This window comes from Mytilus galloprovincialis, chromosome 14 (genome assembly GCF_965363235.1).
Source record: "Mytilus galloprovincialis chromosome 14, xbMytGall1.hap1.1, whole genome shotgun sequence".
In the NCBI taxonomy this organism is placed as follows: Eukaryota; Metazoa; Mollusca; class Bivalvia; order Mytilida; family Mytilidae; genus Mytilus; species Mytilus galloprovincialis.
The window spans coordinates 65,067,787-65,094,165 of NC_134851.1; the positions used below are offsets into that span (position 1 = coordinate 65,067,787).

General features: G+C 31.8%; 1 protein-coding gene across 1 annotated transcript; it reads left to right on the forward strand.

Annotated features, from left to right (window-relative positions):
- LOC143059584 (low-density lipoprotein receptor-related protein 6-like) lies at positions 1 to 26,379 on the forward strand. Its single transcript, XM_076233101.1, has 5 exons — positions 1 to 128; positions 1,087 to 1,261; positions 2,268 to 2,480; positions 2,852 to 2,964; positions 25,669 to 26,379. The coding sequence occupies exons 1-5, from the start codon at positions 80 to 82 to the stop codon at positions 25,953 to 25,955; spliced, it is 837 nt and encodes a 278-aa protein (XP_076089216.1). The 5' UTR covers positions 1 to 79; the 3' UTR covers positions 25,956 to 26,379.

Sequence of the window (26,379 nt, forward strand, 5' to 3'; positions counted from 1 at the left end):
GAAGTGCACAATTCCTTTCAGATGATCACCTTTACCTAGTAAGCTTAATTTGTTTCTATGCTTTGTACATAGCATCAACATGGAATGCCTGTCTGAATTAGTTGTTTTTGCATGCTTGATTTGTCAAGGTAAGAAATGATATGTGTTCATTACTAATGAATTTGAAAATAAAATGTAAAAACGATGTGAAAATCACAATCGTCGTGAGGGAAATGACAAAATTATATCGACTCAAAATTGCATAAGAATACATCAGGAGAAAAAAAAACACTTTCCGATTCTATTAAAATCATGTAAGGAAACATAATTGGAATGGTGGCTATCCTTATCGATTACTGGATAACGTGTAGATTCTTTTGAAGTGTGTTATATATATCAACAAGAACAACCATTGTTATATGCAACCAACAATAGCTGTTGCGTAATTTTATGTCATCAAACGAAACGGAACGTATGAAATTATTAACGATGCCGTATACATGTGGTACATTTCAAAGAATAAAAGGCCACTATCACTTAATATTAAATACACAGCTATTGTAAATAAAATCTCATTACAACACATGTGACATACGGTGCGCTTTAAATGAGACACATTCGTAAAAGGGCTATGTGCACAGTTTTTAGTAAATACTTTTAATCTGTTTATTTTTTTACATTAAAACAGTTCCTAAAGCTGCTAGTTAGTGGTTATCGTATTTTGGTGGGTTACATATTTGATTTTCTTTAGTTGTTTGAATAATAATTGCCATTAATTTTCGATTGAATTGTTTTACATTTGTTAATTCCGTGCTTATTTTTAGCTGACTATGCGGTAAGGGTTTTGCACGTTGTTGAAGGTGATACGATGATCTGTGGTTGTTGTTTTCTGCGTCATGTGGACTCACAGTCAATCGTGCCATATCTTTTTTTTTTTAATAAAACTATTAATCAGCTGTTTATCTATACATATGTTGGATAAATAAAGACTTATAACGTCACGTATGAGTTAGATGCAGTAAGAACGTAACGTAAGTTGCTGTAATGTATCAAATGAGACAAACTATATGACATGTTTAATAATGTATGCATATTTTTACTTTCAAGGTCTTCAAAATAAGCTGATATATTCGACTGAAAATACAATTAAGGAAATTGACCTGCGTTCAGGGGACGTATCAGTTCTCTTGCAAAATTTAAGGAGTAATATATATTCTTTAGATTGTGATTATAAAAATGGATATATTTATTTTCCAAGACATAATTTAAACGTCATATCAAGGTAGAGTATATTCCATAAATTTTTAAATCATGTATTTCTATTATTATTATTGTCAATTCAGGGTTTAATTTTGAGCATTGATCATTGAACATATGATTTATATACTCCATCGCAATGCAGCGTAACCACACTTCCACTCCGACGCAGCTATCAAAAAGATAGCGTCACAATGCAACCATCGCATTTCAGCGTCAAACCATCGTTCATCAGCGTGACCATCGCAGTTTGGAATACTATTACGGCTCAGAGTCCTATATATATATTAGTTATTAAAATTATATCAACGAATATCTGTACTACATAGACCGATAGAGACAGATTTGTTATGCCAAAACCGTACTAAACGGTTTCAATTTTAAATTAATATGCCTAGGTATCAATTTTCTTCGAAGTTTATGGTTTAAAAATCAAAATTCATATCGGATTTTCAAAAAGCCAATGTCATTAATATATTAAAAATGTTGTGTCTTCTCATGATCTTAGTAGTCCTGCTTATTAATATAAGGCTTTATTGCACATCAAATGACTAATGTCGTTACTGTTTTAAACGACATCACGTGGCTTACCCTATTAATCAATATACACGTATACAAACGTATACAAACGTCAAGAATATAATTAAATATGACTTCATATATTGATACTATTGTTTAGTTTCATTAAATTTTAACAGGAACAGTTTCATGTTGGTCAAATCAAATCGATAAGCAACCAGTGTTACCAGTTACTTTATTTGAACAAATTAAACTATATGTTATTTGGGGTACATGTACGTTTTGTTTTTGTTCTCGCACAGTCTGGTGAATAGGTAAATCTTCAAGTTTGAGGTCTAGTATTATTCACAGTAAAAACACTTCGTAGAATGTTTTTTTTTTTCCCAAATAAATATCTTTTATAACATATCTGCTGTTTTTACAATTTACCCGCATTACAGCGTTAGCCCGAGTATCCCTGTTATTAGTTACTGAATGTAAAATAATAAAACTGTCTTATATTATCTTTACAGATTCCGTTATCCATCCGACAAATCTTACAAAGAAGAAGATGTGACAACTGCAGAGCAACCAATTTCACTAGTGATTGATCCAGTATACGAACATGTATATTGGACAGAACGATACACAGGAAAGATTTGCAGATGCAATTTTAATAGGCTTAATAAAGCATGTATACTGAAAGAAGACAGACTATATGCTATAACACTAGACCATCGAAACAGGTCTGTTTCTCATTATTAGAAAAGAGCTAACAATAGGTAGAAAAAAAATTTTCACGGAACACTTACATTTATTTTATCCACACAAAAAAGTATTCAGTATTGACAATAAGCAAGTTTTCTATGGCATGTCATATTGATGAGGTGTCATTTATAAAATGCCGAAAAGTTTTGGTATCAAACTAGACGTCATGTCTATAAGAAATGTAAATTTAATACGGATAATGAAATACAAAATCAAATAATGTTGATTAAGACAATAAAGGACTAAGTGTTCTCCTTAACGTACACTATATCCATATAAATTCATAGACATGTGAACCATTTCTCATTCTGTCCATTTGAACTGTGTTTGTTTTTAATTTTAAATATAGATGGCTGTATTACAGTACATTTGGAACGACAAGAAAGATTAGAAAAGCAAGATTAAATGGTTCCGAAAATCAGACAGTTATAAAGTCAGTCGAAGTAACAGGTTTGGGTATAGGTATGCTATTTCTAGGATTATAATATGAATATAATATGAAATATAATTGGTAATGAATAGGTTCCGTGTATATCTGCGTCCAATCGTTTTTCGTTTTGAAATATCAAAAACAAAAACCAAAAAACGAAAGTGTTTTCATTCTTCGTTTTTGATTTCTTAAAAACCAAAATGAAAAACAAAAGTGTTTTCGTTTTTCGTTTTTGAATTCACAAAACAAAAAACGAAAAACAAAAGTATTTTCATTTTTCAATTTTGATTTCTCAAAAACTAAAATCGAAAAATGAAAGTGTTTTACAATTTTCATTTTTGATTTCACAAAAACAAAAAACGAAAGTGTATTTAATTTATCTTTACCCACACTGTTTAATTGTCATTGTAAAAATGACAATGTTGTCATTTGTCATTCATTTAAGGTCGTCAAAGTATACGTGCACAGCGGTTGTCAGATCAACACTACTTTAATCGAAGATAATGTCGACAGATGCAAAAGTATTTATCAATCTAAACAATAAGGGTGCGTGATTTTTGCTTTTAAGGTTGGAGAGGTTAATCTAAGATGATAATACAGAAGCGTAACTAGCCTCTTTTACAAATAAAACAAACTATATATTGTTGGCGAGGGAAAGGCTCAAGGACCCCAGAAGAACTGGAAAAAATGATACAAAATCTTTCAGACCCTTTCTTAATCTAAAGCGCAAGTTTTGCTTTATCTGTTTTATTATGTTCTGGTCTCGGAGAAAAATATATAGATACAGTGTAAGACTTTTAGTATTTACATGTATGAACAATATCAAAAGACACGAAGAAAAACATAATGTAATCCACAAAGTCAAGTGTGTGTGGCTATTGTTAGTTTAAACATATTTATTAATAGTGGATGGGAAATTTTCTCCCCGGAACGTGAATCGAACCAGGAACTTATGTTTTTGTAGTCCGATGCACTAACCTATGATACTTTTGTATAATGAGGATCAATGGTCTAGTTCATCGTTGAAGACCCTCCAGCTCCTTTCAAGATGAAGAACAGGAATAAAAGCCCTGTTCATTAATAATTATTTTTTTATACATATTGTGTGCGATTTTGTCCCGTGTACATTTACTCCACATCTCTTTATTTTCTATTTAGGACCTAGACACGGCTCAATGCTAGTTAAGCCCTCCAATGTTAAAGGTCATATGTTTTTTTTAAATTATTTGATGCCGTGGGATTGGGATTTTTAGCTTTAATGTAAACCATGTCCGGTTTTTAACTTGTAATTACAGCAAAGATAGCCAGTTTTGTGTTCTGTAATATACGGTAACAGTTTAATTTTACATTTCCGGTAACATCGTAACTTCTCAAAACATCTTTCGAACAATATCTGGACATCGGTGTCGTGGGCATGTACGATTGCCAAACCACACATGAACGTTCTTTAGTCTTCGTAGATCTATTCAAACTTGAAGTCTTTTTGATTCTACGACAAGCAGACCATGATATTTTATACCATTGAATATTGAAGCCATAGTTATGAAGATCGATTACTTGATTGGTGTTCCGTTAATGTAGCCGCAGAACAAAAACGCGAGAGCTACTTTTGAATACTTCTACATTTTTAAGTAGTTTTCCACTCACAACCACAATAATATTTTCAACATTAATTAAAATATTTTTTTTTACACTTTTTTACTTTTAGGTTGTTTTAAAATATCAATTTGACTTGAATTTGGGATCCCGCTAACATGTTAAACCCCGCCACATTCAAAATGTGTGTGCCTGTCCCAAGTCAGAAGCCTGTAATTCAGTGGTTGTCGTTTGTTTATGTGTTACATGTTTGTTTTTCGTTCAATTTTTGTGCATTAATTAGGCCGTTAGTTTTCTTGTTTGAATTGTTTTACATTGTCATTTCGGGGCCTCTTATAACTGACTATGCGGTATGGGCTTTGCTCATTGTTGAAGGCCGTATGATGACCTATAGTTGATATTTTTCTGTGTTATTTTGGTCTCTTGTGGAGAGTTGTCTCATTGACAATCATACCACATCTTCTTTTTTATATTTATATGAGTATATTAAATAAACATGTATATACCAAGCTAAGTCAGTGTATATCTTGTTTTTCGTCTGACTATCCAAAAGGCGAGGAGAGCTACTTTGATAGATCGGTTGACTGATACGCTGTCTATATAAAGTAATGGGACAATGCATGGCATGAAGACATCACCAAATCACCGTATGCAATACTCAAAAAGACATCCAGAGCTTACCATATAGTCATAAACTACCCACCAACAGGCCGTGAGCTTTGGTTGGCTCTTAAGTCAAATCCAGGAGCACAGCAAAATGTCAAAATATTCTATTCAAACTAGGTGACCGACCTGGGAGAAAAACATTGAAATTTTCCATAGAAATACACACACCCCTCAACTTTTAATAAGGAGATTCGGTATTAATGCAAATGAGTCAACTATCCCACAAAGTTCAAATGTAGTGGATGTAAGCAATTATATATAGGCAACCATATAATCTTCAACAATGAGAAAAAAAAAACATACGGTATTGTCGCCTTCAATAGTCCATGAATTGAAAAATATGAAACAGTTCTATTGAGAAAAATAACGGCCTATTTTAAAACAACATGAATTACAATTAACATGCTTGTAAACAGCTGGGACAGTTTTGTTACATCACAGCATAAGAACAAACTATACAAATCAGTAAAAAAGGGCTTAACGCATGACATCGATAGAAAACAGAAGAAAAAAAAAGGTCTAACAAAAACTCATACCGAATGTGGCAGGGTATTTTTACCTCGTTTTTAAACAATCAAAGTATTGAAGTACTGAACATCGGATGACTGCAAGTTCTTTTGAATTGTCACAAGCACTTGTCTCAGAAAAAAAGCACATCTCTATACCTGAAAGTGAAGTTATTGTACAGATGTATTTTTTTTTTTGAAACTCAGTACACATATTCTATATCATATGATCTTTTTAATTTTAATGCCAAATATAGAGTTCTGACCCTCAATTTCACGGTCCACTAGACATGGAAATATGATAGTGCGATTGGGGCATTAATGTGGTATTCTTATTCAAATCCTTTATCAAAGAAGTCAGTAAATTTACTAGAGATAATACTACATTTGTAAATTAGACGAACTTATCTAATTAAAAGGTGTATCTCTGATTTCGTAATACTTATGTGTAAGAGAAAATTAATATATTATATATTAATTTTAACATGTTTAATAAGATTGTTGAACGAACGCGTTCAATCTTAGGATTTTATTCTTGACAATTAACGTCTTTCAAGCCAAAGTTACTATGTTTGCTATAGACACACATATGTTTTTATTAAACCTGGTAATCAATTATCAATCAAAAATACAGTCCTAGATAATAAAAAATCATGAAAGATTTGGTCTAGTAATAAAAAAATCACACAAAAAACAGTAGTTGTCGTTTGTTTATGTCGTTCTCGTTCTCGTTTTTTAGCTCACCTGGCCCGAAGGGTCAAGTGAGCTTTTCTCATATCTTGGCGTCCGTCGTCCGTCGTCGTAACTTTTACAAAAATCTTCTCCTCTGAAACTACTGAGCCAAATTCAACCAAACTTGGCCACCATCATCATTAGGGTATCTAGTATAAGAAATATGTCCGGTGACCTGGCCAACTAACCAAGATGGTCGCCATGGATAAAAATAGAACAATGGAGTTAAATGTAGATTTTGGCTTATATCTCAGAAACCAAAGCATTAATAGCAAATCTGACTGGGTTAAAATTGTTTATTAGGTCATTATCTATCTGCCCTGAAATTTTCAGATGAATCAGACAACCTGTTGTTAGGTTGCTGCCCCTTAATCGGTAATTTACAGAAAATTTTGCAGCGTTTGGTTATTATCTTGAATATCATTATAGATAGAGATAAAATGTAAACAACAATAATGTACAGCAAAGTAAGACTTACAAATAAGTCAACATGACCAAAATGGTCAATTGACCCCTTAAGGAGTTATTGCCCTTTATAGTCAATTTTTAACAATTTTCATACATTTGTACATTTTTACAAAATATTTTCCACTGAAACTACTAGGCTAAGTTCATTGTAGATAGAGATAATTGTAAGTATCAGAAATGTTTAGTAAAGTAAGATCTACGAACACATCACCATCAACAAAACACATAGACCAATGTGAGCGACACAGGCTCTTTAGAGCCTCTAGTTATATATATTGTTTAGACCTTTGGTTTTCCCGTTTGAATGGTTCTACACTAGTCATTTTGGGGGATCCTTATAACTTGCTATTCGGTGTGAGCCAAGGATTCGTGTTGAAGAGGGTACTTTAACCTATAATAGTTTCCTTCTACGCACTGTGACTTGGATGGAGAGTTGTCTCATTGGCACTCATACCACATCTTGTTATATCTATGTGTTCTTTCGATATGTTTAATTGTGGTCTGGAGCTGGCATGTCAGTTACTGCTAGTAGTTCTTTGTTGATTTATGAATCATATTCATTTTGTGTAGTTTCTTTTGTTTACTATTTTGTCATCGGACTCGGATTTCTTTTAAATTGAGTCTTTCTGTGCATATTGTTGTGTGTATGTTTATTCTACATGACCTAGATATAGTTGTATTTCGGGAGGGTTGAGATCTCACAAAGCATGTTTAGCCCCGCCGTATTTTTGCGCCTGTCCCAAGACAGGAGACTCTGATCTTTGTTATTTTGTTTATGTTTTTTTATCTAAGTTAAGTGGTGTGACGTCCATTTTCACTAAAGTAGTGAAACGTCGCACGCTACTTGTGTTACTTTGGTTAAATCACGTACAAGACACAATTATCTTATTAATTTTTAAACATAAAGTTTGATATTATAAAGTGTTGTATATCATTTTAAAGCTTTTAAACTCTTCTTTCAGATTATTGCAATTTTGTTTATGAAACAGACCATTTTCATTAATTAAAACTCAATAAAACATTTATTTTGCAATATGATTTCCTTGTCCCGCGTTACACTTTTAGTTTTGTGAAATTCTGAATATCGTAAAAAACATATAAATTTTATTACCAAACGATATAAAAGTTTGTCCCGAACAAGCAATTCATAATTGGGCGATGACGTAATGTCGATTTTTTTCTCTCGAAAAGACAGAAATATATATAAAAAAAAAGGGATCAATATGATACAAATTATGTGTTCCATGCACGAAAGGTTGCCGTAATTTTTGTTAAATTGTCCCCAAAAAAGGGAATTTCAGAGCAATCCCCATGTCGAAAGTTAATAATTCTTATACTAGTGTTTTGTACATAGATCACACTTTCGCCTCATGTAACAATCAGGAATTTTTAAAATAAATTCTTATTATTCGAGATGAATAGCAATGTCCGACATTTTGTCCCCTTCAAACCAAATTAAACGTAGGGTTAAGTTTTCTGCTTTTTCATGATGTTTATTTAATACAGTGCCATTCGCTACATAAAAAAAAAATTATAATGGATAAAAGTACAAAAAATTATCTCTGTTTTGATATTAAGTTCCCATAAATGAAATCTAATACAGTCCCTGTAACGTAAAAGTTAACACTTTTTTCGTTCGGGAATCGTACGTACAGCGTTCGGTAATCGTTCGTATAGAGTTCGGTCATCGTTCGTACATCATTCGTATAGCGTCCGTACAACGTTCGGTCAGCGTTCGTTCATCGTATGGTAAATGTCCCCGTTGAGGGTTTTGTATAACGTATGCTTCATGGTATCGTTAATCGTTTTATTTGTCGTATGGTTTATGGTATCGTTTAGCGTTTAGCGTTTCGTTTATCGTATGGTATGTAATATCGTTTAGCGTTTCATCAATCGTATGGTATATCGTTTTGTTAAGCGTCTGATATACAAGTATGTTAGGGTTTTATTTCAGAAAGTTATTTCAATTATTATAGTTTTGAGTTAAAATGATTTAATATAAAAAGATGCGAGATAAAAAAAAAAAAAAAAAAAACAATTATTAGTTTGGATTGGATTAAATCTCTTACTAATATCATTATGGAATATATATAAAACGAAGGGGAAACGTTTCCTCCCATCACATTTTGACATGAACAACAAGTGACCAAATACCGCGATATAAGTCTGTATGTCTCTCTCTCTCCTCCGCCAAATATTTCTCTGATCCAAATATTTCCTTGACACAATAAATTATATATAATGTTATATAAATGAGGTTTTATATGAAGTAAACGTTTTATATCTAAATGTATTAGAAAAAAAGACAACACATCCATGGTATTTGTTCTCCTCAATGTCAGAGTCTAATATATACCGAAAACTGCCAGGGATATATAAAAATTCGTTGAAGATATTTATGGAACCAGCGTCGCTTGTGATTCCTGGTGTCGGTGTTAAAACTGTTTTTTTTTTACTGTTAAAAATGCTTAAGTCCATGTATAAGTAAAATACATAATTAAAAAATAACTTATCTTATTTATATTTCTTTATCATAGAGGTAAGCTTCTGGCCAAGTTTCACTTATTCTGTCGCAAATCATTTACCTTAAATAACCAATCAATTGTATTCTAAAAGAAGTTGATTTGTTCTTTGTACGAATACATGAAATATTTGTCACTGGGCGTTATGTTTGCAATCGATGATCAAATACAAATCTACAGTATTTACATGAAAGAGACTAAATAATATATTTTTTTATTATTATTTTACACATATTTGAAGGATCGAAATAATCAGTTCTACAAATGGATGTTATTCAAAGACTTGAAATTTTACAATTATCACATGCATCTATGAAATTTTCTATCGACGCACCAAACTTTACCCTTTCATCGTGTATAGTTCATTTTCCAATTCGCTTAAGGTTTCTAACGAGCTTCTTACTTGTTCATTACATTCTAAAATTGAAATCCTACACAAATTGCAAAAACTTTTATTCTCCGGCTAGATTGCGTAAAAGATGAATACTGTTTCGTTTGTGTACACACAATGTTTTGAAGGTCGATATCCAGTTTCGCTAAAAAAAGAATTAATTTGCGCCACAAGTTAATTACGCCAATTCTTTTTTTGCATCACTTTATTGTAAAAACTGCAGCATTCATTTGCGCCAATAAAACAATCATTTAATTGCGAAAATATTTTAGACTTGTTTTCAAATGTTTGTTCTTAGTGCACCGAGGAGGTCCTTTCCGGTATTTAAAGGTACAAGAAGAAATACCGCAAAGTGCCTCCTTAGGGCATGCACTTAGAACACAATAGTGCATTAAGGACCTGATGGAATGATAGAATTGACACAAAAAACATGGCATACAGAAGGAGACTTTCTTAAAGTACATGATTTCAAATTTTAGTAATTTTAGTAATTATAAAGTTATTTAACAGTTGAAGTCAGTATTCTAATGTTACATGGAGGTGTAAATAAGTTAATCGTTTCGAGGTTTTTATAACACAATTAATAAAATTTGAGACTACTATAACAGCTGTTATAGTAGTCTCAGATAAAATAGAGAATGGAAATGGGGAATGTGTCAAATTCCATTCATTGGCGCAATTCATATTATAAAAAAAGAAGAGATGAGCACGATTCAAATATGACAAATTACACTTAAACGTTTTGACACACCAGTAAATTCTTCGTCCGGGGATATACACCTGACATTAATCTTCCGTCAGTAACTTTACAATACCCTGCCGTGTCATTTCCGTATATTGTGCATATAGATAGCACGTGTGATACATGTATATACACCAGAAATACCCATTCAAATGATTTTTATTTTTAGAAGAACTCCATATCGGGTAACATTAAATATACATAAACATAAAATTACAATTGAAAAAAAATGGTAATAATAAGTTCAAATGTTGTTTTATTAAATGCTACTAGGTAAATATGTATATGTAAACTTATGTTATTATGTTACTTCATGTACCTTTTTTGTTTGGCTTCAATTACTTTTTTTATCTTATTGACTTATTCGTAAATCGAAAAACGCACAAATCTGAATAGAATCATATGGCATTGAATGCTTTCTCTAACTCCAAACTAGTTATACATGTACATGAAGATGCCTCTTAAATTTTATTTTTCCCGTTGGGTTGCTTGTCCATTAATTGACGTTTACGATATATTCCTTTGTTCGGTAGTTGTAAAAAAACCGCTCATCTATCAATTTCACAAGAAATATAATACTCGTAAGTCATGAACATTGACACAAACATAAAATAAAATGAAACACTTTAAAACTGTTTAAATTATGCAGTGCATTTTGAAAATATAGTTTTGAAAAACCGGTTATTTTTGTTAAATACTTTTTCTGTCCCTTTTCTTAAAAATTAGGACACGTGTCATTGGTTAATATAGAACTAGTCAACCATGAATAATCCAAAACAACAAATTTGTGATTGGTTTGTCACACTTGCTTATATTATCAATATTACGTATTGTTTTCGGCTGAGACTACTACATCTGTCTGTGCTATCGCTCTGTTAGGTTAATTATTTTAAGCATAATGTTTATAAATCGATCTCTGAAACAAATTATACATAAAAAAATTATATCATGAGAATTAAGTCAAAGTAAAGATTAAACTTATGCATGGCGGAAAAGAAATATATGAAAACGATTATCATAGTTCAATGTACATGCAGCCTTGCAAATGATATTTAAAAAAAAATATATTTACTTTATAAAACTTAGGACTTTAATCTAAGTATTGTTGATGGGATGTTGAAGTTTTCAGAACATAGAAAATACACAAGAAAATCTATCAGTACACTATTCTTTCAAAATGTGTTTGGTGTCCATTTAACAATATATTGTTTAAGAGTTTAGTGTTTTCTTATTCATTCTGACATCTGTGTCCATGGATCTGAACAAGAAATTGCGAAGACGTTATGCTTATCTGTTTACCTTTAATTTTAAAAATGATTTTTCAACAGAATATTATATATATAAAACTGTTTACGAGTATGAACGTAAAATTCTCGATATGGTATATTCAGGCGAATATACATGGTATCTCTGACTGCGGAATTTAAGATATTTTGATCTCATAATGTAACATGTAAATTTATTTGTGCTTGATGTAAAAAAAAAACATGCATTTAGCCATTTTATTTTCAAAACTTCTTTAAAGAGAGTTGACTTTGAGCATGTTTATTTTCAAAACCAGGGACAAATTACTGATTTCTCAATTTTAGACCAATCTCATTATTTTCAGCAGTGGGCAACGTATTTGAAAAGAAATTGTATCTAATCACTTAATTAGTTATATTTCAAATATACAAAATGCGTTTCTGTTTCATATTTGCCTTTTGAGAATACTAATGCAGGAGTTCCACAAGGCTCTGTATTAGGTTCCCTACTATTCCTTATTCATGTATATGACATAGCTGGTAATTTGATAAGTCTAACTCGATTGTGTGCTGATGAAACATCCCTTTCTTATTCAAGAACTAGTCCTAACACAATAGCGAATGTCTTAAATAGCGATTTAGAACAAATTTTAGCATGGTCTAAGGATTGGTTTATTGATTTTAATCGGAACAAGACAATTACTATGCTATTCTCCTGTAATTCTTCTCCAGATGATATTAAAATAAAAACTTCAAAATCAAGTAGTAGAATTGGGGTCCGTAGAAATACCGCAAAGGACCTCCTTAGTGCACTAAGAACAAAAATGTGCATTAAGGACCTGATGGAATGATACAACTGTCACAATGGACATGGCATCAAGAAATAGACTTTGTAAAAGTTTCATAATTATATCTTTTTTTATTAGTTAGTTATTTAAGGTTTTCTCGACACGTGCCTCAATCAGTTGTTTATTCTGTATTTCTGTCTGTTATATTTTTTTACTTCTAATGTAATGGCGTATTTTCAACTCATATATTTTTTTTATCCTTTTAATTTTAAAAAGACAAATAATTGTGAACTCTTCACGGAAAGGTGAGGATGATATTTGGTTGCTTAAGGTCCAGTGGCCAATATTTCATTCATTTTTCTGATGTCAACCAAACCTCATAGCAAGGATTTTAAAAGGATAGAATACTGGCAAATGCAAACAGATTATTTTGACTATCTTTGCTGCCTTGGTCTCTATATGATGATTTATTATGTTTTAAGGGAGACTAAACTCATGTTCTACAAAAACAAATATATTCAGTTTTAATGAGGTTTTAGTCTAATCTAATTTCTGATGTGATTTACTGAGAATGTATCATTTCTGTTGACAATTAGAGGCAGCACCAAAACATGTATATGTTTAACATGTTGTCAGGTTAAATACATATAGGGTTAAACATGTTTAAATTTAAACACTTTCCTTCACGTATTTAGGAGAGGAACATATTTAGGATAAGAACTTATTTACAAATGCATTACAAGTAAAAATATGTATAGCTTGATGTTTAGGCCCTAAACACATTTTTAGAGTGTAAATATGACTTATTTATTTCCATCTACTTCATTTTAACTTTTGTGGAAAACCATACCACATCTCCTTTCGCTTATTTTTGTTGTATATATTCATATATTCATACACCACTTTCATTTATTTCCAAATCTTAAAATCATTTATTTCCACAGTTGTCCAGTTCTTAAGCGTCTCTTAAATTATTAATCATGGCAGAACGGGCTCTAGAGTCATATGATTAAGTTAACTAAATTATTAAGTTCTCCCACATTGTGCATTATATTTCTTACATCACTATGCTTATTACATTATAAATGAAAATGATATTCATCTTCAATTGTTAAAATAACGATGAATTTTTTTTTATTCAGTAATAAATTTATCGTTCATAGAAGACACTTATGATTTATATTCTCTTTTTAAAACATAAAATAGTATTTACCGCTTGAAGTTTTAAAATGTCTATAATACTTTTGTAATCGGGTTTTGAAGAACCCTACGGACGCCACATACTTTCATATGTCTTTCAAGGTATAATGAAAGTATGTATAGGAAATGAAAGCTCAGAAGCATTTTTTTTTCTCAATTTGTATCTCAAAATTGGCCTCTTTAAAAAAAAAGAAGCTTACATATTCAGTTTCCTTAAAAACAAATTTCAACAAAGGCAAAGTAAACACAAAATTCAATTTTTAATTTTTCTTTCATGAACTTGAAATTATACCATGCTAAACCGTTAGGTGCATTCAACAACAACCATAAATTAATCAATAAGTAACGATCGAAAGACAATTTTTTATTGGATAAGGTTGATTGAACATGATGATTGGTGGGTGGCAAGACAATTGTTTATTGGATAAGGTTTATTGAACATGATGATTGCCGAGTGGCACGCGCCGATTAAAAAGCATTTTACTTCAAAATTACAATATCTTTTGATACCAAACTTTATAAATATGAGTTATATACTCATATCCTTTTATATCCATGTTCTTTGGGGTCTCAAAATATCGTTTTGATGTCCTTAGTGCAAAAGCTTTCTTCTTAGTGCACTAAGAAGTCATTTGCGGTATTTCTACACTCCGGTAGAATTGTCTCCTGTCATAAACATTTAAGTATTACTTTTGATTCCAATGGTAAAGTCTATACAATATAGAAAACGTTTTAAAGTGTGCAAGCACAAGATTAAATTTCTTAAAAAATTGAAATATGGATTGACTAGGAATTATCTTATTCGCATACACTTATAAGATCAATTATCATGCCAAGAAATTGCCTCCGTTGAAATTCTGCAAATATCCCATACAGCAAATTACATGGATGATTAATATTGACCATTTGGTATATGGTCGTGTTCTTAGCGAGACGTACATAAAGGTAATAAATTAATTTGTTGAATGAAATTAAATCTGTATCTACTAATGGGTGCCGTAGGAGGTCCACCGGAATTTTTAGCTAGGATTTCTTGGCATGGTAATATGCACGTGAGTTATGGAATGACTGTACTAAACAAGATTCCAACAATCTGGAACATGTCGTTCAGTTGGAAGCAGGAAGATTAGTAACTGGGTTGCCTGTGTTTGCTAGTCCGGAAGTTATATATATAATCAGTAGTACAGGCAGACATTTGCTATTGGACAAAGAAAATCCAAAAAAAGCTCAATATGTTCTATTCTTCACATAAAGTGGGACTGCCTCTACGATTTAATGCCATTTTTTCAGTTAAAGATAGAATATCAGAAAATCCTTTTTTTTCATATACTTCTATCGAATGAAATAGCCTAAACCCTGACATATGTACGTTCAGAAATATAAATATATTTATCTAACTTTACACCGACACAATTGCACGTCAATCTTTATTATTAAGCACAGTTGATTGGATTAAAGTGATGGATTTCCACGCCTATATTAAAAATGAGATCCTATGAACAGACTTCATATAACTCCCAGTATTCGAATTTGATAAAAAAAAAATATATTTATATCTTGTACTGTTTCAATATTAAAAGTGTTGGGTAACGTAGTTAAATTTTAGATTAAATTTGGGAAGTCGTGTTTACATGTATCCCCATTTGTTAGGTTATTCAACATGATAAAAAAAAAATTATCAGCTGATTTTAAGAGTTGCAAATATCAACAAATTAAATTTATGATACAGAATTACTTTTTTATTTGTGTTCCTCAACAGTGTTTGCTAAATTTGTTTTCCTCGAATCCCGAAAAGTGAAGAGTTTTTCATGCGTGTAAATCCAGAATTTACATAAACGACGTTCATGAATGGTCTGTTCAAGAGTTTAGTTTCACTTTTCAAAATATTTCAGACACGTAAATAATATAGGTTATTAGTGCTAGCTTTACAAAGAAAATATCCACTGACATGCATAATATCTAATGCCATGGGTCACGCATGGACTGTCTTATTTTATAGGGATGCCCATGTGGCACATCAAAGTAAAGATTGATTTAACCATTGTACTTTAGAATTCAACAAATCTTAAATTCACTTGAATACATTAACCTGTTATCTTGTCGACTTTACAGCTAATTTCCTAATGCTTGTAGAGTAAAACTTTGGTAGGCTTGCTTGCTCTGTTTGTATAAACATGAATTCAAGCTTTGTAAATAACATTGAGATCTTCAAACAATATGATTGGAAATTATCCAAATTACAATTATAAATGATACAAACTAAGCAATCAAGCTAACCAAAGTCTCGCTTTACATGCATTAGGAAATCAGCTGTAAAGCCAACATAATGATCGCCGCTATATCCTGAGAAGAGACCACGATGAAATTTGAAAGTTAAACAAATCTTAGTTTTCACGGAAACGAATATTTTGTTAAAACGTTGTAGTGATCAGATCGTCAATGACGTAATTTAAAAAATAAGACGACAAGGTCGGAAATAGTTCTAGAGGTCTAATAGCAAGAAAGTCTCCTCACTCAGCTTGTGGTTATGTGTTGGTGGTGGATAGAGTCACACCGACTTACAACTGACTATTTCTCTGCGGTTACGATTAAAGATCGTTGTCGAAATCAACACTAGGGAGATACCATTAAATTTTTACAGGGTAGGGGTGTGGGAGTTGTGGCCAGGATGAAAAATATTGTCCTGCATTTTTCTTTCAATGTAATCTCGATGTAAATGTAGTCCTGTTTTTTTTTATTTTACACTCTATTCTGTCCTGCCTTTCTTAGGTATTAATGTATCCTGACGTGTTTTTCATAAGTTCATCATGACTTTTCTTTTTGGCAAGATGGCCATACTGCCTTTTTTCTCTTAACTTCTGTCATGCCTTTTTTTCTTTTCAATTTTCATACGTCAGACAAACTTCTTCGTGCATGTGACTTCATGTATATATACCCGAGAGGGAGAAAAATCCAGAAGAAACCAGTCTAAAACATGCCTAAAAGTCGATCCAAAAATTATAAATTTGTCCAACAGAGTATTTAATGACAATGAACTGAAATTGCTTAAAAGGGGTTTAAAATTTACACCAACTCCCTCTGTGGATCATGATGAACTTAAAGCAGACATGTTGAAATTTTGTCGAAGATTGAGACTCACTGAATATTTCGCGGATAAAGAAAGTGAGGAGGACGACTCGTTAGTAAGAAACAAATCTACCTTTATTCCAAATACCGGAAGAAACAAGTGTTTAGATGACTATATCGAAAATTTGTCAAACTACCCACTTACACCAAGTAAAGTCAACCACAACTTAACTAAAGGCGAAAAGTCAGCACTCCAAAATCTAAGAAACGATAAAAGCATAGTAATTAAGCAGGCCGATAAAGGTGGGGCAATAGTAATAATGGATTCAGACTACTATAGAATTAAAGTTGAAGAACAACTCAATGATTCGACATTTTACTCAGAAATTCCTGATAATATAGTCAAGAGAAGAATGAATACCGTACTGAACAAATACACAACGGCCACTACGGAAAAAGAGTATGATTACTTGAAAAATTTCGAAAGGAAAACGAGTAACTTTTATGGCCTTCCAAAAATCCATAAATCAAAGGAGATCCAATCGGCTATTAATTCTCAGCAAAACGAATACATAAAAGTGCAAAAACCGACGGATCTTAAACTTAGACCCATCATTGCAGGTCCAGCAAGTCCCACTCACAGACTAAGCAACTTTTTAGACAGAATTTTGAAACCATTGTGTAAATATGTACCGAGCTATATAAGAGACGATATAGATTTTCTCTCACACCTGCCAAAAATAGCACCGGTTCACGCTCGTTTAGTAAGCTTCGATGTCACAAGCCTATATACGAACATTTCACACGATTTAGGAATAGAGGCAATACAATATTGGGTTGCAAAACATCGAGATGCAATACCAAATCGATTCACTGTTGACTTTATACTCGATTCTACTAAACTAATTCTTGAAAACAATTCTTTCTATTTCAATGGCAAGAACTATTTGCAACATCGGGGGACAGCAATGGGAACAAAATTTGCACCAACCTATGCAACATTAGTCATGGGCTTCCTTGAACAAAGACTGTATCAAGAAGTTGAAAATAATTTTGGAGTTGAATTTGCAAGAGAATTCGAATTATCATGGAAAAGATACCTTGATGATTGCTTCATTATCTGGAACAAATCCGACGAAGAACTCCAACTATTTTCGGACATACTAAATAACCTTCATACCTCCATAAAATTTACGAAGGATGAAAATTTTAACCAATTACCGTTTCTAGACATTCTTGTTATTAAAGATGGCACTGAAATTAAAACCGATATTTTTTACAAAGGTACTGATACTCATCAGTATTTAGATTTTAATTCGTGCCACCCATCTCATACCAAAAGGAATATCCCCTATTGTTTAGCAAGAAAAATATGTACAGTAGTCGAGGATAAACATTTGAGAGAAGACCGTCTAGAGGAACTACAATCATTTTTGATCAAGCAAAACTATCCAGAGACTTTAATAGAAAGGGGAATTCAAATGGCAAAACAGATCCCAACCAACCAACTACGCTCCACCTGCGAGGAGCAGAGTAATAACAACGATAAAATACCGTTCGTTATTACACATAATCCACGGAACTTTAAAATTATTCCCGTTGCAAAGGCAAATTTACCTATTCTTGATCAGGATGAAAAGATGCGCCGTTTAATTAATACAGAAACACTTCTACAAAGTAAACGGCAACCACAAAACCTTAAACGACTATTGACCCGAGCACGATTCGACCAACAAAGAACATTCAGTGTGTCAAAATGTCGAGATAGTCGTTGTGGAGCATGTCCGTATATCCATGTCGGCAAGGGAATGGACATACCTAATGGTCTATCACTTTTTACCAACGAAGACATTACCTGTAAATCCGAGAACTTAATTTATTGCATTAAATGTAATGGTTGCCAGGAAATTTATATCGGCCAAACAGGGAACAGTGTAACAGAAAGAGTGCGCATTCGTAGACAACATATAAGGCAGCCACAATACAGAAAAATCCCCCTAAGCAAACATTTAGACGAATGTGGAGGGGGATTTTTTAAAATATTCCCATTTTATAAAATGAATATGGGTTGTGACATTACACGAGAAGTAAAGGAAAAACATTTTATTTCAAAATTTAAATCACGATTGGATGCAAACTATGCATTTTCTATTGTGTAATAATGACGCTCCATACTTTTATATATAGACTAAGTGTAATACGATTTATCTCCCTTTATATACTCAACGACAACTATGACGTTACATACCTACCGTTACATAGTTACGTTAATCATGTATAGTTTCACCTGAAGATTGTTATTTAAACATGAAAGTACTAGTGAATTAAAACTATTCATACCGGAAATGTTGAATTTTTAGTAATCTATATATATTTCTATACACAAGAACATTTATTATAGTGATCTTTATATATATATATATATATATATTTCAAAAGGGATAAGAAATGTCTTAATTGCTAAGTTCTACATTGCATTTAAAACATTAATTGAAAGAACATTGTATAATTAGAAATCATTGTCCGCTGTTGGAAGTTCAGTTTCGCCATTTTTCGTGCTTGTCATAAGACGAAATTTCCGGGGTTTCGATTGTTAAACTCGTTAAATCAAATAACGAACATATTCCATCTCAACTTGAGAAAGAGTGGCTCATTTACATTAATTTTATCAATGATTATCGTTTTTGAGCTGTTGTACTTTCAATGCTATTTATAAACGCCGAGTAAAATTTTAAATGTTTGGTATACACATTTTTAATTAATCATCTTTAAAAATAATCAGAGGACAATGGGACATATCGAAGAATCTTTGAGTTCTGACGAAAATTATAGTGTTTTTCTATCTTTCTACAAAGTATATAAAAGTACCAAGCGTTTTTCTCAACTTTGACAACCTTATTCTGTAACAGATCTTGGCAGTATTTTCCAACGGCAATTTTCAAAGTGATTAGACAATTCCAGTGCACCGTTACGATTCAAATATGATGTAATGGTATAGAAAAACATTGCAACTAATATGTTGTTATTGTCAAGGAGACAATATGATGTATAAAATAATTCAAACAAAATCAAATGACGATTTTGATACAAATATACATAATGGTCTGAAATTAATAATATAACAAATATAGCCTTTGTATGAGGTCAATACAGGAATTAAAATTCGGAATTCCTACTTCCCAACTCTTCACTCTAGTTCAGTTTTATATATTACTCTTATACGTTTTGTTTTTGAAACAAGGCTATATATTGTCCAAAGACAAGCACAATAACTCCAAAGCGAATTGCGAGAAGTGGTTTCGTATTTCGTTCTGGTTAAAGAAAAAAAATACTGATAGTTTATGTAAAATAACGACTTTCGTACGGTGTCTGGCGTACTAAATTATAATCCTGGTACCTTTTGATAACTACTATGTAGCTTTCTTTCTGGCAAACACGGTTTTATAAATGCTCAAAGGCACCGATCATCGAAAAACAATCGATCTGTTTAAAATAAGAAATGAAAATAATTGTTGTTTTTTTATGGCAAATAAGAAAAATGACCGTTTGATTTAAAATTATTTAAAATTATTTAGAATAGATTGAAATAGATGGAAATAACGTATATTAATGTGAAAAGGCTAGACTTCAATTTTTGCCGTAGGGATGTGACTGAGTGGTTTTGTTAACAATTATTTCCCTAGTGCAAATCTGCAATAATTATTGTATCATCATGTTGTATGATTTTCACATTATAGCAAAACTGAGAACATAACGGATGAATTTATAGTTAGCTGTTTAATGTCCAGTGACAACTATTAGATGTATCATTAGGAGGACATTTACAATGTTAATATAATAAAATTAGATGTATGTTTCATTATAATACGTTATTCTGATTGGCTACACTGCAATATTGCCTTATTCCTTAATCAATTTCATTACACAATAAAATCTACCATTCATGATGACACGAGGTCCCACAATATAGTGCAGAGGTAAATAAAAACTTGGTAGAAATCGTGTTTTCATGATCCTAGCTAAAAAATGTATTTATAAGTATTGAATGCTTCTTTTTGTAACTTCATAGGGTTGTATAAGCGGTGACCGTGCGCAATTTTTTAGAATACAAAATGTACTTCGGTCAACGCTTTTACACCCCAATGAAGTTACAAAGAGAAGCATTCAATAAATAAATATAAACAAGTACATCCTGTGTTAAGCAAACATGTGTATCACGGCACAAGAGATCACCTATAGACCGTGTATATCATATGTATATTTAGGGTGGGTTGCTCCGAATAAAAGAGATATAGATACAGGAAAATAAAGAAAAAAAATAAAAATTTAGAATAGTGTATAACGGGTAAAATAAAGATCAGAGGAAAATGGTATAAGAAAATTAAAGAATGGAGGGAGTGGTCTAGTTTTTTGCCGGACAAATGTTGATGATTATTTAAAGTCAAGTGCATTTATAGGATAAATAATACACAATCGTTTGTACATTGGTAGGGATTTATGTTTAGAGTTGATGAGGCACATATGAGAAATTGTTTTTATTTGAAATTTTTCGAATAATTGTTTTTTTTCTCGTCTGATTTTAAAATGAATAAAAAATATCTTTAATCTAAAAACATATGGTTTAATTACGACATATAGATAAAACTGCTATTCAGTCGATTTTAAAATACATGCTAAAAAAGAGAATACATAAAAATACTTAACAAATTTATTTCAGTGTTTATTTTTCAAACTTTTTATGTAAATAATGTTGGATCAAGATCGAGTCAGATTAAATTATTATCTATTAAATTATAAATTAAAAACTAAAACATGTATCCAATCTAAATTTTACACATATCACCTATATCAAAAGATTAAACAGAACACAATTTTTGTTTTATATTTAAAAAAACATGTACGCTAAACTATGCACGCCAAGAAACGATGTACGCTTACACGATACGATATACGCTAAACGAAACGATGTACGCTAAACGATACGGTATACGCTAAATGAAACGATGTACGCAAAATCATACGTTGTACGATAGAAGGGCGCTTATGTTATCGTTTATGGTATGGTTTATGGTACATGGTTTCGTTCGTACATCATTCGTTCAGCGTCCGTACAACGTTCGGTCAGCGTTTCTTTTGCATTCGTACATCGTTCGGGAAGCGTACGTACATCGTTCGGGCATCGTCCGTACATGGTTCGGGCATCGTTCGTATTGTTAACTTTTACGTTACACGGACTGTATACGAGATATCAGATAAAACTAAAATGTCCGATACAATGTCCCCACATACGATTTTGACGTTATTTAATAAAATATACTTCTAACGTTCCGTCTAATTGTCATTATTGCTGTTTTCACAGATGATTTGGAATACGGCTATTTTATTTTGTTGCTTAATAAGAAAACTTTAAAATTAATGTTTTATGTTGAAGCTCTATCGATTCATAGTTAAGGGGTTGGCCGGAGAGATTTTCTCGCGGAACTGAAGTGTTTTCCGGACTTTAATAGTCGGATCCGCTATAATACAAATTAATAGAAAAAAAACCAGCAATAATAATTGTTCCCGCTAATTCCCTTGCATATATTTGTGCAGAACTGACATGCTAGATATGCCATAGTCCTTTCGCCTTGACATTCTGGAGTGCAAAGATGAGTGCATTGCAGTGCATAGTTTATCCATAAAAAAGTATTCGATTGCCTTTATAATTAAAATGTATATTAACCAAATGGTTTCAATTCAAGTTACTTTTTATTTTAATTTGTTAATAAAACTAAAGCTTAACATCATTTATCTAAAAACAATTAATTATTTCTTAGGGAAAAAAATCAATCCTTTAAAATTTATTGTAAAAAGCCATCTATACAACATGCATTCCAACGTTTTTATTTTGGCTTACGTCTTTGAGTGTGTAACGTTAGGTGACACCAGTATCGTGCGACGTTTCAGTACATATTTTATTTAGAGACCAGCTGAAGCCCACCTCTGGTTGCGGAATTTTCTCCTTGTGTTGAAGACTCATCGGTGGCCTTCGGCTGTGCTCTTTGGTTAGGCCGTTGTTTCTTTGACACATATTTTATTTCCATTCTCAATTTTATTGATTGATCAATCGATTGATTGATTGATGGATGGATCATTTTAATACAAGCAAAAGTCATGATCATTTGAGAATCCTTTATTTGTAATGTAGTGTTAATTTCACCAATGAAACTCTACATTGATTTTTGTCTTAATATTAAATTTCTTTGTAAACTCTAAAATTACCGTCTGATTATAATAAAACACGCAAGAATAAAAAAAAAATTGGCCTTCAATGTCTCAACCTTTTTTAATGTGAGTAACTTCATTGTTCAGTTAGATTTCGATTTTGATATTGTTTTTGAAAGTTTCCATAATAGATTTCCGGTAATTGTTCTGCATAAAACCCTATGGTAAAGCACATTGACTTTATTTTCCAAACGTTTATTGGAACCCAATGATTTGGCAATGTGTTGCAACCTGTAATGTAAAGAAGTTACAGCCGATTGCATTGAGTGTGTAGGCAAAGATATAATATCCTTGCTTAGCTTGCTTGTATTATTAGGTTAGGTAAACTACCTTCCTTTAAGACCAGACTAATCAATCTGTCTGTAGGACTAGGCTCCTTCTACAGGAGGGTGGTATACCTTACCTAGTTACTTCGTAGTTCAGCTAACAAACAAGCGATCCAAAGATTTTACCTTTGTCTACACACTCAATGTAATCGGCTGTAATTAAAATGCGGAGTTTGTGAGACCAGGCTCAAGCAGCCAGTCGGTAGCAGCCAGTTTTCAAATACATAAACACAAATATTGCATAAGACTCAAACGTACTTCAAATGTTTTTATTAATATATAACCACTATATCATCAGTTTTAAATATATAATTAAGCAGTCAAAGACACTATTCAACTGTGGACCTATCTTTGAAAAAAAATAAGCTAAACAGCAACCTTGATTTTTTTTCTCCAGCAGACATCAGCTACCCAGCTCCCCGATACACATTGTGCGGACAGAAGTATTTCCGTAGACATTTGTTTATTAACTTTTATGTAATGATGGGGAAGGGTGGGTAACTGAGGTCCACTTGAAAAAAAAATTACAGGGACTCCAATGTGGTGTGGTCTATGCAGAACAATTACCTGAAATGTATGGTAGTTTGCAAAATAAAAGTCTTTTTTTTTATAATGAGATATGCAAAATGTTGGCAAATAATGAAAGCACGCTTCTTAATTAATAGACATAGAAATAAAGAGAAACCGTATGATAACCAATAACAATCTCCCAGAGACAAACTAATGTTCATTAAGGCAACTAGTATGATGGTCTGGATTCGGAGTTCTTAAATTTCTGTATGTTTGATATTTTAGACCATATTTCTCCATTCTTTATACTTTTTGACAATTATTCTCTTATCATTACATTTTAACACTATTATTCTAGCTATTTTATTTATTTTTTGGTCCATTGTCTCTATTATTTATATTTTTTGTCCACTATTCTCAATTTCATAATCCCCCATCAACAGCCTCTAGTTAATGTCACCTTATGGTCTTCACATATAAGCAACACTAAAACCTTATAGGCTCCTAATGGCAAACCAATTGAAGGCTTTTATATCCCAGTTTGAATTGTGAAATTGCGGAAATTTAAAACAATTTGATCATGCAAAATACATTATCGTCCTCGTAGTTCGTAAAATACTGGCAGATGGACCTTGGTCTAATAATCTTGGATCGACCTTTCTAAACTTAAAAGTTATAAAGATCACACACCCATATTGTTCCGATTGCTAAAGACTTTTGCATCCGTCGACATTATCTTCGATTAAAGTAGTATTGATCTGACAACCGCTGTGCATGTATACTTTAACGACCTTTAAATGAATGACACATGACAACATTGTCATTTTTTGAATGACAATTAAACAGTGTGTGGAAAGATAAATTGAATACACTTTCGTTTTTCGTTTTTTGTTTTTGTGAAATCAAAAATGAAAAATAAAAATACTTTTGTTTTTCGTTTTTTGTTTTGTGAAATCAAAAATGAAAAATGAAAATACTTTTGTTTGTTTTTTGTTTTGTGAAATCAAAAATGAAAAGCGAAAACACTTTTGTTTTTCATTTTGGTGTTTACGAAATCAAAAACGAAAAATGAAAACACTTTCGTTTTATGACTTTTGTTGATGATATTTCAAAACAAAAAACGAATGGACGCAGATATACACGGACCGAATAGAATATCCTTTATGATTCAACAAATTTGACGTAACTGATCGACATTGTTTTGAGTCTACACATATATTCAGGAAGTAATTTAAAAAAAAAAAAAAAACAGATTTGGCTCTTTTATTTGTCTTCTTACTGTCAATGTATATGATTTAGTCAGCTATGTATGATTGAGAAATATTATTTAATATCTTTTAAACACTAATTATATTACACAACGTTTGTATTTTTTAATATATAACAATGAATTCATGAATTACTTAACATGTTCACATTGACTAAATAAATGCAAAGAACAGTGTATGGTACTGTTCTTTGCGATAAGCCCCAATGTAGTGTTTTGAAGTGAGTGTAAATGTCAATTGATATAATGTAATGTTTCTCCTTTGGTATTTCACTTCCTTATTTTGTGCAATAATTTATCCTTTAGTCAAGAAATGCTTATATACAATATTATGTTAGAACCAATTTTAAAACCCAAAGACATGTATGTGACTTTGATCTTAAATAGCTCATGTAGTATCATAACTATGATGAATGCATCTTTAGTGTAGACATAATTTTCATATCAGATACCAATGGATGGCGACTTTACTATATGATACATGACAAAGGCGAACTAAAATCGTCATCTCTAAATGGAACCAATATCATTGACGTATTTAGTACGAACAAAACACAAACAAGCATAGGCATATATGTATATGATAGCAACATCTACTGTACCAATGGTACCCAGCTACTGAAGGTCACATCATCACAAGCAGCAACAGCCTATGTTATGCATACAGATACAGCACAAACTCTAGGTGTTCTTTTGTATGACGAAATGGGTAGGTTTAAACCTAATTCTATTTGAGGAAATATTATTTTTAGCTTGAATATATCATTGTGTTGTTTAATAATAATTCAAAAAGTTGAAAGAAAGCAAGTGATATTCAATCTTATAAGTCGACAATAAACCGGCAAGGCAATAGCCAAAAAAAAAGGATCAAAAGACAAACCATAAAAATGCAAACTACAATTCAGATATCTAGGCAGCACGAATTCCATCGGAGGAGGATTTCAGAAACTCCGGAATAGTAGCAAATCCTTTTCCACAAGGGGGATATGTCAATTAAGTACAAAAGGTGATACATTTAATTCGATAGATTTGTATGAAAGAAGGAGAGTAAGGTATTGTTGCTACAACACTTGCATCAATTTGAACTTACCGTTAATATATTTAGATGAATTGGAGGTTAAACTTAATAAGAATAGATGATTAAACGCACAATGCAATA